The sequence below is a fragment of the Bos indicus genome, chromosome 11 (assembly GCF_029378745.1).
Source record: "Bos indicus isolate NIAB-ARS_2022 breed Sahiwal x Tharparkar chromosome 11, NIAB-ARS_B.indTharparkar_mat_pri_1.0, whole genome shotgun sequence".
Taxonomy (NCBI): domain Eukaryota; kingdom Metazoa; phylum Chordata; class Mammalia; order Artiodactyla; family Bovidae; genus Bos; species Bos indicus.
This window is the reverse complement of record NC_091770.1, coordinates 87,213,342-87,227,800: the sequence shown is the minus strand read 5'-3', so window position 1 is coordinate 87,227,800 and position 14,459 is coordinate 87,213,342. Positions and strand designations below refer to the sequence as shown.

The following is a 14,459-nucleotide window of genomic DNA, read 5'->3' as shown; positions in this document are numbered from 1 at the left end:
AGTAACTGGCAGAAGGAAGCAAGTGTAGGGAAGGGAAGGGTCAAAGGTGACTCTCAGATTTCTGGATGAAGGGATGAGGTACCTGGTGGGTTTCCTTCCAGAGGTGAGAAATCCAGACTGGGGTAAAATGGAAACTCGGTTTCAAGGACATTGAATTAGAGGTGTCCGCAGGATGTCCAAGGGGCAGGGCCTGTGGGGGATGGTGTTGACCTTCATTCACTCATTGAACCAATGGTTACTGTGTGTTTGCAGTGAACCAGGCACCGGAGGTTCACAGTGAATCAGACAAGGTCCCTAACTACTTGGGAGGAGGGTTCCTTCTGGTTGAGAGACAGTTAACAAATAACTAAAGAAACAGAAAAGTTACAGGCCATGAAAGGTACTGGGAATGATCTGAAAAAGATGAAATGGACAGAAGTCGGAGGCCAGCTTATTATCCCACTGCCCAATAGAGCAGGCCTGACAAGGAACAAGCTGGCCAGAGCCCTGGACCCCATCTGCTTGCTTATCCGTACAAGGAGGAGGGCCTGGCGCTCTGGTGGCCTGTTCCTTATGCTCAGGGATTCTCTTGCAAGGAGCCAGTCCCCACAGGGCAGGTTTCCTTTCCTTTCACCTGCTCTCAGCTTTTAGGGTCGAGGTTTCCTGACCGTGGCCTCTGGACCGTGAACTGTGCCAACCCATATCCGAGCTCAGCAAGCATGGGTCACGTGAGTGGATGAAGGGTGCTCTAATGCCTCGCTGCAGGCTGCTGTGGGGTACAAATAAACTCAGCCTGCTCTTTAGGAACTTTGAGCTGCCGAATGGATAAACCACACCCAGAGAGACACAGGAAACAGAAATGCTGGTGGGAGATGCGGAGGCGAAGGGGGGCGGCGGGGTTGGGGGGGGTTTCTAGGGGTCCTTGGCATCTCTCTCATTCAGGCCTGAAGACGTCCCAGAGGGGAGTGATGCTCACACCTGGTCTGGGGAGAATGGGTTTCACCAGATGACTTTTGGGTGGGCATCCGTCTTGCCCTCAATTCCCCACTCTCCCTGAACAACTAAGCGGAAGCTGCAGCCCGGACCTGCCTGGGGACGGGGGCGGGGGGGGGGGGGGACGGGGGCGGGGGGGGGGGGGGGAACGGGGGCGGGGGGGGGGGGGGACGGGGGCGGGGCGGGGGGGGGGGGGACGGGGGCGGGGCGGGGGAGGGGGACGGGGGCGGGGCGGGGGGGCGCGTCCAACAGACACAGGTCTATCAGCTTGGGCTCTGGACATCCGCTGCAAAGAGCAGATGCAGGAAACGTAACCTGGGGCTCAAGAAAGCAAAATCTGGGTAGAGGCCAATAGGTGAGCCGCCTCCACCGTGCGGATTCACTCGGTGGGGACCTGCGCTCTGGCAGGCTGTGGGCAGTGCCCCGCCCCCACCGCCTTTACGCGGAGTCCTTCTCCCCAGCCAGTTCCTTAGGCTCAGGGACTCCCCCGGCCCCAGCTGCCCGGTCGGTTCCCGGGGCCTGGCCGCCCGGCCAGCCGCCACAGCCGTGGCAGTCACATTGCAGCGCAGCGGCGGCAGTCGCCGCCGCCCGCCGCCGCCGCCGCCGCCGGGACCTTTCCCCTACTTTCCAGGGCCTCAGGCCCCGCCCCGTCGCCGCGACCAAAACACGTGCCGCGTCCCGCCCTGCCCGATCACGCCGCGGCCAGGCTCTGATCACGCGGCCCGGCGCGGCGCCGATTGGCCGGCGGCGAACTGGCCGGGCCCGGACTGGCTGTCGCCCGAGCGGCCCCGCCCCTGAGGGGCGGGGCGTGTTTTGGTTCGCCTCCGCGCTCCGCCCCCGCGCCGCTCCAGCCCCGGCCCCGGCCCCGCCCCACCCGCACCGCGAGGGCCGCGCTAGGGCAGAGCTGCGCGGGCGGGCGGAGGCGCGCGCTGGCCGCCGGTGCTCCGGGTGGTCGCCGCCGCCGCCCGCCGCGCACGTGCGGCAGCTGCCGAGCCCCCGAGCTCCTGCCTCGCGGGCGCTTTGTTGCCTCCGGGCCACCGGCATCATGCACACGCCGGGCTCCGCGGGCCCGGGCGACGCGCCGCGCGTGGTGAGTGGCCACCCATCGGCGTGAGGGGCGAGGTGGGGACGCGATGCCTTGTGCGGGCCCGGCGAGAGGAGGAGGGCCCCGGGCCTCGCCGCCGCCGCCGCCGCGCGTGCACAGCTAGGAACCCCGGCTGGTTCGGCCGCCGGGAGGGGCGGTGGCCGTGCGAGGCCGCGGCGGGAGGAGCGGGAAGGGGGCGTGTGCCTCGTGCCGCTCCACGCGTAGCTTTGTCCGGCGCTGCCGCAGCGGCCCCGCCCTGCCAGCCCCCAGGTGCGGGACTATTTCCAGCCATGACGTCACCGGGCCCTGTGAGGAGGGGGCCGTTGGGCGGGGCGCGGCCGGCGGGAACGCGAGGCGAGGACTGAGGGGGCCGGCGGAGGGGCGGGGACTGTGGAAACACGGCCCTTGGGCGGTGAAAAGGCCGAGGGGGCGGGGCAAAAGCTGGCGGGAGGGTGGGGTCGGGGCAAAGGCTGTGTGGGGGGCGGGGCGCCGGTAGGGGTGGGGAAAAGGCCGAGGGGGCGCTGGGTGCCATCGAAGGGGCGGGGACTGTGGGAAAGGGGCCCTAGGGCGGCGAAAAGGCCGAGGGGGCGGGGCGAGGGCTGCGGGGGGCGGGGCGCCGGCGGAGGGGCGGGGACTGTGGGAACGCGGCCCGCGGGCGTTGAGAAGGCCGAGGGGGCGGGGCAACAGCTGGCGGGAAGGTGGAGGCGGGGCGAGGGCTGTGGGAACGCAGGGGCGGGGCAAGTGCTGGCGGGAAGGCAGCACGCGGGGGGCGGGGCGCCGCGCCTCTACCCCGGGGTGTCTCCGGTCCAGGCCTGAGGGTCGCGTGGAGTTCGCCGGCTGCATCTGGGGCCTAGTCGTCGATCCGCGCGGGCCGCTGAGGAGCCGAGAGAGAGGTTCGGGGGCCCCGCACCGCCCTGTTCCTCCTCGCCAAGCAGGCAGCAGTCCCCACGTCTGTGAGTTCCGAGTTCGCAGCTCCTTTCGAGGAGGCCCGGAGCAGCGGGCAGAAGCGGGGCCAGAGCGGCCTTTGTAAAAAGCAGCAGCATTACCTGGGTTCTGGGGGTCGGGTGGAGGGCAACGTGGGTGGGACAGGTGGGGTATTGAGGCAGACTGACTCGAAACTCCAATATTTTGGCCACCTGATATGAAGAACTGACTCATTGGAAAAGACCCTGATGCTGGGAAAGATTGAAGGCGGGAGGAGAAAGGGACGACAGAGGATGAGATGGTTGGAAGACATCACCAGTGTGATGGATACGAGTTTGAGCAAGCTCCGGGAGTTGGTGATGAACAGGGAGGTCTGGTGTGCTGCAGTCCATGGGGTCGCAAAGAGTCGGACAGGACTGAGCGACTGAACTGACTAGAAGTGTGTATCTTCGTAGATGTAAAGTTTTTTTGGGAACAGATCCGTTCCAGTTGCTTCCCACCCCTCTCTTGCTTAAAAAGACAGGGTGCTGCGCTGGAAGGCCCTCAGGCCTTGGGCTGGTGGCGGATCTTACACTTTCTTCCGTCCCCTGGCTGGCCTGGTGGCCTCAGAAGTGACTTGGTGCCCCCGGCTGTGGAGACCCGGGCCAAACAGCACGGGCTCTCCTGCCCCAAGCTCTGCTGAGCAATGGATGCCCTGCCTGGTGTGGATCCCCCAGGGTTGTCACAGATGCGTCTGTGGGGATACTCTAGTGGCTTCGCTGGCTCAGAAGGGCCGTGCTCTCAACTCAGCCGACCTGAGCCATGGGTGTCTTTTCTTCTCCGCTGGGGACAGTTAGGTACTAGACAGACTCATACCTCTAGAAATAAGTCTTATTATTCATTTTACCCACGGAAAACAGGAACTTAATAACCTTTGTTAAGTATCAGGGTTTTCTGTGAAGCCACTGACCAGCTGAGTTCATTCCTCCTCCTCCTGTTGGCAGAATGCTATCTTGGAGCTTGGTGGTCTTCGGCTGCTCTGTGGGCATCCTTCCTGAAAGCTAGAGTGCATCTGTGTGCTGCCCGTGGGGCTTAGCGGGCTCCCGTGTGTGTCCCATGCTGTCTGTCAGGGTGCACCTCCCTATGTTTCCAGGGACTGAGTAGCCATCCTATTATGCCTTTAGGTTGACATCATGGACATATGTGAGTCAATCCTGGAGAGGAAACGGCATGACAGTGAGAGGTCCACATGCAGCATCTTGGAGCAGAATGACATGGAAGCTGTGGAAGCTCTTGTTTGCATGAGCTCCTGGGGTCAGAGATCTCAGAAAGCTGACCTGTTGAATATCAGACCCCTCACACCTGTCTCTGACTCAGGGGATGTCACCACGTCAGTGCATGTGGACACGGTCCCATCCGAGCTACCAAAGGACTTCCATTCTCTATCAACTCTGGTAAGAGGGAAGGAGAGGAGCAATTTGTGCAGTGACTGAAGTACTTTCATTAAATGTGCTGAAGATATCTTAGGTAGATTTGCCTGATGCTGGCTAGCAAGTTCATGTCCTCCCCCTGTGTGGGTCCAGAGAGTGAAAACTTCCTTTTGCTCTTGAAAATAGCTTTCAACTGATCATAGTTTGTAGCCACGGGGTGAAAATGTCCAGCGACTGAAACCTGCAGATTGATGGGAAAAAGTAAAATGCACTGATTTCCTTGGGAAACTGCAGGGCAGAGCTTTGGTTCCCCCAGATTCCCCAGTCCAAGGGCAGGACCAGCAGCTGCAGCTGGGGAGGGCCTGGGCTCTGGTGCCAGGTGGCCTTTGTTAGCTGGATTGAAATCTGGCCTCTCTGTGGCAGCCAGCTTCTCTCTTGGGTGAGTTGGGTGCAGTCAGGCACTGGTTTTGGTTTTCTTAACTTGCTACAGCTATGAAGTTCCTGGAGAAAACTTGCTTGTCAACTTGGAGACATTGAGAGCTGTCAGTTGCCAACAAAACTGAACATTATAATCTGATTGTCCTGGTCTGGGGGCTTGTATTGAAAGGAGTGTGGAAAACCAACTTGGAGGGATGAGAAGGGACTTGTGGGTAGTAGAGAGGATTGTCCAGGTAGTAGGCCTGGCTACCCAGACATGTCTGACCCCAGGGTGAAGTGTCGGAATGCCTTGGGCTCTGCACTCCCCACACAGTTCCTCTGGCCCTGCTGCCAATGCCTGGTCACCCCATGTCCACTTTCTTGTCCTTTCCATGTGTGTCCACGTGACACAGGTCTTAGCTTATGCTGGTTCCTTCTTTCTCCTCCACCTCTACCCAGATACCACTTCTCCATCAAGCCTTTCTACACACACACACACCACCCCACACACGCCCCCACCCACCTGGGTTGAGGTGCCCTGCCTCATGTTCTCAGAGTTACTTGGCGTTGGAATTTTCCACTCGGAGGCTGAAAATAAGTGGGAATTGTTGGGGCAGAGGAGCTGTTACACAAAGAGAGGCTTGGTTTAGACAGAACCCCTGGTTGGAACATGGCCTTTTAGGGATCATTCTGTTAGGTTTTACTTTACATTCAGTAGGCACAGGATACATGCGTGATTAATGGATAAGTGTGATGATTTCCACTAGAGTTTTTAAAAGTTTTTTGAGAATCTAAAATTATCATGTAAAGCACTCATCTTGAACATAAATTTTTATCTCTCATTTGTAGTCCTAATATTTAAATTGTCCATTTCAGTAGATGTGTGAGGCCAAGCATGGCACTGGTTTTCTTACAACTGAGCAAATGGATGGCTTTGAGAGAGGGCAGGAAAAGGGGAGGAAGCTAGGAAGTAGAGCGGCTGATACAGCCTTTGTATCCACTGGGTCCTGCTGTGAGCAGACCTCAACCAGTCTTTTCTAGATACTTCTTTGTAAAGGCCTTGGGGAGACAACATGATCAAAGTAAGTTTCTTAAAATTTAACCAGAACAACCTTTTCACGTGGTACTTTTTTTTTTTTTTTTTAAGTGCATGACTCCTCCTCAGAGCCCTGACCTCCTGGAACCATTGACTGGGACAGTTGTTCCTCCCCAAGTAACTGCTTCTAAAGCCCCTGTGGTCATGGCGGTCCCCCAAGCCTCTGCTGGGGCTGCCAGAGTGCTGAACAGGACGGCGGAGGGGGGCCTGCCTGGTCCGAAACCAGAGCTGCTGGAGCCAGCTGCCAGCTTTCCCTGCAGGGCCACGGTGACGGGTATCACTGGCCATGCTGGCGGGAGTCCCACTTCTGCCCACCACTCCTGTCCCACGGCCCAGACTCAAGAACACCAACTTTCAGCTTGCACAGAAGGAGAAGCACAGTTCCTGGGACACGTTGAAACTTTGCAGGACATGCACCTCACAGACAGTTTACTCAGCATGAACTCAGTGTCCTGTCAACCTTGCTTGCACAAGTCCAGTGGCCTGATCCCCACCAACAAAGGCCAGCAGGCAGGGTGGCCCGTTGGAATTCAGACCTGCTCACCAAAGAATTATGATAACGACTTGGCAAGGAAAGCCACCCCTCTGATCTCCGTCCCCATTCCTAGTCCCCCCGTCCTCTGCCAAATGATCCCTGTGACTGGATCCAGTGGCCTGTTACCAGCTGTTCTGAAGCCGCCTCCCCAGGTGTCTGCAGGGCTTGTCAAGCCCGTCTTGCCCCACGCAGCTCCTGCACTCCCGCCTGTGTTCGTGGGAACGTCTGTGCCTCAGGGAACCGTGATGCTGCTTCTGCCCCAGGGGGCCCTCCCCCAGCCCACCACATGCTCAGCCGGCAACATGCCTGTCGGGAACACCAGATTCCTGCCTCTTGCCCCTGCTCCAGTGTTCATTGCATCCAGTCAGAGCTGTGCCCCTCAGGTAGACTTTTCCCGAAGGAGAAACTATGTTTGCCACTTCCCAGGCTGCCGGAAAACCTACTTCAAAAGTTCCCACCTCAAGGCTCATCTTCGCACTCACACAGGTGAGTACTGCAGGGTAGGTAGGGCGTGGGTAGGTCAGATCCTGTGATTAAGAAACACACGTCCAGTCTTCTCTTGGTGGGAGCAAAGCTGGAACCCACTGGAGAAGGTGACCATTTTTCTGTGGTTTTGAAAAGCCTTCATCGTCTTGGGGTGAACGTTAGTACGTCTGTCAGTGGTTTTTCTAGAATCTTCTGTTTATAGTGTCGTTCTCTGAACCTGTGATTGATAGGCTTTTAGGGTGAGGCTCACGAACCCTCTTTTTCTTCATGTTGTAGTGGAGGCTTTTCTTTGCATTTTAGAAAATGTCCATTCAGATTCAGTAAACACTCTTATTAGTGCGACTTAGGCTTACTGTGGGGAAAGAGGTCTCCAAAGTGTGGAAAATTCTAGAATATTTGAACTTCAAAGGAATTTCGTTTTTTTATTTTTGGAAATACATAGTTTTAACTCAGAAGTCACAGAAGAAAACTAACTGTAATGACCTAGTGATCTCTCTATAATCCTGTCCATTCCATCCAGAAGGATTTTTGGCAGTGATGGAAATGTTTTCTATCCATTGGGAAGGTAGCTACCACTGACACCCACTTGAAATGTGAACAGTGCGTCTGAGGAACCTAGTTTTACGTTTTCATGGAGTTTGCATTTACATAGCTACATGGCGCTGGTGTGGAGAAGGCAATGGCAACCCACTCCAGTACGCTTGCCTGGAAAATCCCATGGACGGAGGAGCCTGGTAGGCTGCAGTCCATTGAGTCTCAAAGAGTCCGACACGACCGAGCGATTCACTTTCACTTTTCACTTTCATGCATTGGAGAAGGAAATGGCAACCCACTCCAGTGTTCTTGCCTGGAGAATCCCAGGGACGGGGGAGCCTGGTGGGCTGCCATCTATGGGCTCGCACAGAGTCAGACATGACTGAAGCGACTTAGCAGCAGCAGCATGGCACTGGTGGCTACCACATTGTTTACTTGGGGTGTGAGGTTGCTGGTAGATGGAACTTGTTTGATTTGGCCTGAGTGTCTCGGGTGGCTCTCTTACTCTTTGTGTTAGTGTCAGTTCTGTTCTCAAGGGTCCTCTGGCTAAATGGTTCACTAAACTCAGCTTACAAAGGTTCATACACATTCATACATGAAAGCACAGTAACAGGTCATGGGTTCTGCAGTCAAGATGTGTTTCATAAGCGCCCTTGATCATGGAACCCCAGGTGTCTACTGGTGGCCTAGGGGATGGCAGTGAACTGTAGAATACAGCTGAGGAAAAGCTGAACTGAAGGGAGTGGTTATGGTAGTTTACTCTGAGATGCATTTGAGGTAGAGCAGTTTGTAATTAGCACATTAAAACTCTAACCGTGGTAGCTCCCACTTGTGGAATGAAGTTGCATCTGGAACGTAGGCCTTATAGGAGCTCTACCACCCTCCCTGCTGTGGAGGGGCTGTGTGCTTCAGGGATGAGCCGCAAACCTGGTGAAGACCTTGCCTCTCTGGCTTCACCTTCTCTCTGCAGCCCCACGATGCCCCTGTTCACCCTCTGCCCGTCTGTACTTACTGAAAACCCTGTGAGACACGTGTGTACTTACTGAAAACCCTGTAAGAGCCAGTTCTTAAAGTATTTCCTCATCTCTCCTCCTTTCTTTGCCCCTAGTGGTTTGCTGTGTTTTTCACCACGTTCTCACTTTGTGTTTTAGTTACTTGTGTACTTGTCTGATGGAGAAGGCAATGGCACCCCACTCCAGTACTCTTGCCTGGAAACTCCCATGGACGGAGGAGCCTGGTAGGCTGCAGTCCGTGGGGTCGAGAAGAGTCGGACATGACTGAGTGACTTCACTTTCACTTTTCACTTTCACTTTTCACTTTCATGCATTGGAGAAGGAAATGGCAACCCACTCCAGTGTTCTTGCCTGGAGAATCCTAGGGATGGCGGAGCCTGGTGGGCTGCTGTCTGTGGGGTCACATAGAGTTGGACACGACTGAAGCGACTTAGTAGCAGCAGCAGCATACTTGTCTGATCTCACTGAGTATACACTCGGTGTCTGTCTTAGGAACCTGACTCTAGTTAAAGTCATGATTGATTATTGGTGCTGCAGGGTTAGCGTGAACAGGTACCTCTAAGGGGCTCCTTGACTTGGCAGCTCTACTTCTCACTGAGACTACTGAGGTGAGCTTCAGATCACATCCAAACACAGATTCCACATCTGGGGATGCAGTGGGATGACGTCTTACTGTTCATTTTGGTCAGCTTCCCTTGGTAGAAATACTGATAGGATGGCATGAAATAAGGTGATCAAGCAAGCTGTCTTCAGGTTTCCCAAAGTTCTTAAGTGTCAGGAACCATAAAGGCTCTGAAGAAACAAATTCTGGTGCTACTTTGTACACACTGAGTTGGAGTTTTCATAAGAAATAGAAACCTTGGGTAAGTTTATGCTGGATAAGATGGTTTTTCACTGTACCAACCTGGAAATGTTTTCCTTAGGATAAGGTAGAGTGGGCAAAGGCTACATTTTTGCTAAGTTGAAAACATGGGACACTTTATAAATCCCACACCAAATGTTGCAGATGTTGTCTCTCTGCAACATCTGGCCACCTGGTACGCTGCCACCAGTGGCGTTTTCCTGGAAACAGGTCACCTTATGCTTTCAACACGGGGTCTTTGAAATCCAAGAAATGCAAGCCCTTAGAGTGGTTCATAAAAACCGACTGGGATGCTGAATTTTCCTGTTAAATTTGCTTTGAAAATACCAAAGATTTAGTTGATGTCTCTTCAGCACTCATTCACTCAGAACCATTTATTCACCACCTCTCATACAAAGTGCTGTGCCGGGGGAGCTAAACTGTACATAGATGGATGAACTAGACAAGGTGTAAACCTTCTAGGAGGAAGGTCATGACCGTACGCAACAGCATTTAACAGATCCGTTCACAAAGTTGCACGAGTGGTGTATGATGGTCACAGCCTGGTTGAGGCGAGGGCCTTGGGAGGCAGGAAAGGGCCGGGAGGACTTTGCAGACAGGTGCTCCCTGGCTCCCCTCCGTACCTCCGGGGAGACCCGGTGCAGGTGGGACAGCTGCCAGCTGCTCTGAAATGGAGCGAGTGACAGACGCACGAAGCTTGTGACAACAAGAGGTTAGCTATTAGAATTCTCCCCAGTCTTGTGATTAACCTCATTGTCAGTGTAATAACAGACACGAAGATGGAGTTAATGATGCTGAGAAGTCATGAAGGTCCTGGGAGGGTTTTTTAAAGATCTGCAGCTTCAGAGAGCAAAGGAATTCTTCTTTTACTTACTTTTTTTTTTTTTTTTAGGAATTGATTCTTTTCAAGAATCTTGCTCCTACCCCAAGTTCACAGTCAGAGATTTTAATTTGAAAACATGGTATGGCATCCCTTATATGTGGAATCTGAAAAGAAATGATACAGATGAACTTACTTATGAAACAGAAAGAGACTTACAGACTTAGAAAACGAACTTATGATCGGCAGGGGGACGGGATGGTTAGGGAGTTTGGGATGGACATGTACACACTGCTCTGTTCAGAGTGAATGACCACCGAAGTCCTACTGGACAGCACAGGGAACTCTGCTCAGAGTTATGTGGCAGCCTGGATGGGAGGGTGGTTTGGGGGGGAATGGATACACATGTATGAATGGCTGAGTCCCTTCCCTGTTCACCTGAAACTGTCACAGCATTGTTAATCGGCTGCACCCCAATACAAAATAGAAAGTTCAAAAATAACAACAAAGATTAGATTAATTCAACATCTTGGGCCCCTGACACGTTGCGTTTTAGGTGTGCCAGGAAGAAACGCGTCTTGAACGATTTCTTGACCTGCAAATAACCTGTTCCCGGAATAACGGAATATTACTTGCCTCTTAGGTTTTCATGCACAGAATTTTAAAACAACATGAGTTAACGTGTCCAGTAAGGTGCTGGGCATTTACGTTTCTGTTTCCTTGCCCCTCAGGAGAGAAGCCTTTCGGCTGCAGCTGGGACGGCTGTAACAAGAAATTTGCCCGTTCAGATGAACTCTCGCGCCACCGCAGAACTCACACCGGGGAGAAGAAGTTCGTGTGCCCAGTGTGCGACCGGCGTTTCATGCGCAGCGACCACCTGACGAAGCACGCCCGGCGCCACATGGCCACCAAGAGGGTTCCCGGCTGGCAGGCGGCGGTCGGCAGGCTCAACAGGGCGGCCTCTGCGGAGGACCCTGGGAGCCCGCTGGAGCCGGAGTGTGCGCCGGCCTCCGCCTGAGAGGGCCACTGGGGGTGGTGGGCGGGAATTTTCCAAAGCCTTTTTTCTTTTCAGGAATCATGGAAGTGATGATTTTCTCTCCAAAAACAACAACAACAAAATCGTCTTGAGAGCTAGGGGAGCTGGTTCTGATGAACGTTCTGTTAACTTGGCTTTTTTTGGTTGGGACCCTGTTCAGTATCTTTTGTAGTTTCAGAAGTTCTTTTAAGGAAATGGAAGAAAATTTGGTAATCTAAATCACCAGCATTCAGACACACAGTTTGGCAATAAATTTTGCAAAATTTGGATTTTTACAACCTTCCTATTCCTGTTTTGTAGGATTGAGACAGGGTACTAATTTTTATACTGCTTTTTATAAAAAAGATACTTATATTGTTGGTTCTCAGATCACTGATTTCTATATAGATGATTTTACAATCTTCTTTTCCGTGTTTAACATTTTTATAATAACCCTGCTTTTGGTAAAGTTGGCACATTATTCAGGCAAAAAAAAAAAACTTTACAACTTTGCAATCAGGCCTTTTAGATCTACGAGTTAAAATCAGAACTAGTTGAATAGGGGCTCTTAAAGAAAGGGGGGCCGAAGAAAACCTTTGCAGGCAGCTTCTTCCTAATACTCTAAAGGGAAATTCCAGACAACAGTTCCTTTTAAGGCTTTATGTAGCCCAAGGAATTAGAATTTTCTTTAAGTAGAACTTAGTCACCTGTGTCTGTGGTGTGACTTGTGAAGACTGTGCCCCAGAGATGAACTTAAAATAATCGGTAGATATCCAGTGAGCAGAGAGCTGCTGTAGAATCTAAGTGTCTGTGGTCAATTCACAGTCTCCTGTTTGTACCTCAGACACCAAGAAAAGATGACATAAGCACTCAGACCCAGCTGCTCTGTCCCTTTGACTTCCTTTGCTGTGGCCTTACCCAAGTGTTTTGTGGGTAGAATCACTTCTTAGAGAAAAAGATGTCCTTAGTGGTTGGAGGAACTTTCCACCTAAGGAAAGCTTATGTGAGGTGAAGTAGCTGTGTGTGCGGTCCAGCTGCCGTATTCTGATTCCATTGCTTATTAAGTATTAGTGATGGGGAATGTTAGTGACACAGAACAGCAATGATCCTACCCAGCTGTCCGTTCAGTCACTTTGTTGGAAGGGAGTTGTTTTGATCAAACAGAACAGTACTTGGAATGGGGTATTTTGCAATCTGCCTAGAGAAGAGACCACAGACCTCACTGAAGCTGTGAGCACAGGTCCCAGCGTTGTAGAGACTGCACCCCCGTGTCCAGGAGGTCACTGAGACTGCTTCCACTGGGCAGCCTTGGGAACCCAGGCAAGAGAATGTGTGCAAGGAACATGGCAATGTCGCTCTGCCCTTCAAGCCTGGGAATGGTTTTTGTCATGCTGTATGTAATCAGATTCTGTTTTTGCTGCTTATTTATTTGCATTTGCCTTTATTAAAATGATGATAAGGTGAAATATTGAGTAAGTACAATTAGGCTTTGTGTTCAGGTCTTTTTTAGTCTGATAGCCCTCACCCAGTCATTCATTGTATGTCACTTGATACCCATTAAGTTACTCTTTAGTATCAACCGCTGATTGACATACAGGTCTGTAAGTGCTGGCTGTGTTTAGGAGGCTTCCGTGTCTTTGATCACTTTTATATCTAAGTATTCCTACTGGTCATGAGATATACTACAGTTAAAAGAGAACCAGAATTCAATGTACATAGCTCGTGTTTCCCCACCACCCCGTCCTTCCACTCATGCCCTAGATCAGCATAAACATTTCTATGTGTATGCTGTAAATGGCATTAAATTCGGATATTTTTCATAATTAACACAAAATAATATTGGTCCGAATAAGGTTCTGGTGGATAATATGTCTCTGAGTGTTTGGTTGCTTGTCACCCTGAATGAAGTTCATTCTCTGAACAGTGTTGTTTCTAAAGAATAGATGTGCTAAAAAAAAAAAAAGGAAAAAAGGTTTTGATTTACACTTCCATTTCCTGATGAGACTTTGAAATACCTTCTGTAAACAACATTTTGGGCCCTCTGTTGTTGATGGAAAGATTGTAAGTTGGAAAACAGCTTCACCTGAAAAACGCAACGTGAGAACCAGAGCCTTGCGGGGCGTGTTCAGCATGGGGTCCCTCTGGGCGCCAGGGCGTCGGAGGAGCACGCGGGAGGCACGGCCCCTAGAGCACTTTACTGCCCAAGCAGTTTTGCTTGTTCTTTTTTGACTTTGAGCCTTTTAAAGTAGTTTCAATGATAAAATTTTAAATGTTTCAGAATTATGTTTTATGTAACAGACTTTGACATATTATTTAAATGAGTATGTGTGATGTAACTCTTTTCTTTGAATCATATAAAACTCTTTCGATTTGCAAACTGGACCTGTGTCCTGTACTGTGATGTTCCCAGTGCCTGACCACCACCCCTCCTCTTTGTTTTCTGGGGTTCTGTTCGGCCTTCAGGTTCTTTGGAGGATTCTTTCTGAAAGAAATCATGTGAAGAGGCAGTTTCCATGTTGGCTGCTCTGACGTTGGGACTGGTCTTGGCAGAACAGGACCATGAGTGCTGGGTAACCTCTACCCTTGTCCTCAGGCTCTGTGTATGCCAAGAGTGGGGATGGGAGGCAGCCGCTTCCTGCCCCCCAGCCCCCAGCCCAGGCTTCCAAAGAACATCCAGGAGCCATAGCCTTCACGCCTGGTTCTGGAGTCAGTTCAGTTCAGTCACTCAGTCATGTCTGACTCTGCAACCACATGGACTGCAGCATGCCAGGCCTCCCTGTCCATCACCAACTCCCGGAGTTTCTTCAAACTCATGTCCATTGAGTTGGTGATGCCATCCAACCATCTCATCCTCTGTTGTCCCCTTTTCCTCCTGCATTCAATCTTTCCCAGCATCAGGGTCTTTTCTAATGAGTCAGTTCTTCGCATCAGGTGGCCAAAGGATTGGAGTTTCAGCTTCAGCATCAGTCCTTCTTCCAGTGAATGTTCAGGACTGATTTCCTTTAGGTTGGACTGGTTGAATCTCCTTGCAGTCCAAGGGACTCTCTCCAGAGTCTTCTCCCACACCATAGTTCAAAAGCATCAATTATTTGGCACTCAGCTTTCTTTATGGTCCAACTCACATCCATACATGACTACTTGGAAAACCCTATCTTTGACCAGACGGACCTTTGTTGGCAAAGTAATGTGAGTACATTGTCACTAAGCCACTGTGCCGGGCTGTGTATCAGCACCCCACCAGAGGCAGCCTGGTGGCCTCGGTTCCTGGTCCTCAGGCTCTTCTGTCAGCAGC

The 14,459-nt window shown here is 52.1% G+C and overlaps 1 protein-coding gene across 2 annotated transcripts; it reads left to right on the top strand.

The window, feature by feature from the left end:
- Positions 1–1,868: 1,868 nt before the first annotated feature.
- Positions 1,869–13,549, top strand: KLF11 (KLF transcription factor 11). 2 transcript variants are annotated; one of them, XM_019970714.2, is made up of 4 exons: positions 1,869–2,062; positions 4,144–4,413; positions 5,954–6,923; positions 10,884–13,549. In XM_019970714.2, the coding sequence occupies exons 1-4, from the start codon at positions 2,018–2,020 to the stop codon at positions 11,168–11,170; spliced, it is 1,572 nt and encodes a 523-aa protein (XP_019826273.2). In that variant the 5' UTR covers positions 1,869–2,017; the 3' UTR covers positions 11,171–13,549. The 2 variants fall into 2 exon arrangements, with proteins under 2 accessions (XP_019826273.2, XP_019826274.2); XM_019970715.2 differs by lacking the exon at positions 1,869–2,062 and adding an exon at positions 2,867–3,009.
- Positions 13,550–14,459: the final 910 nt, after the last annotated feature.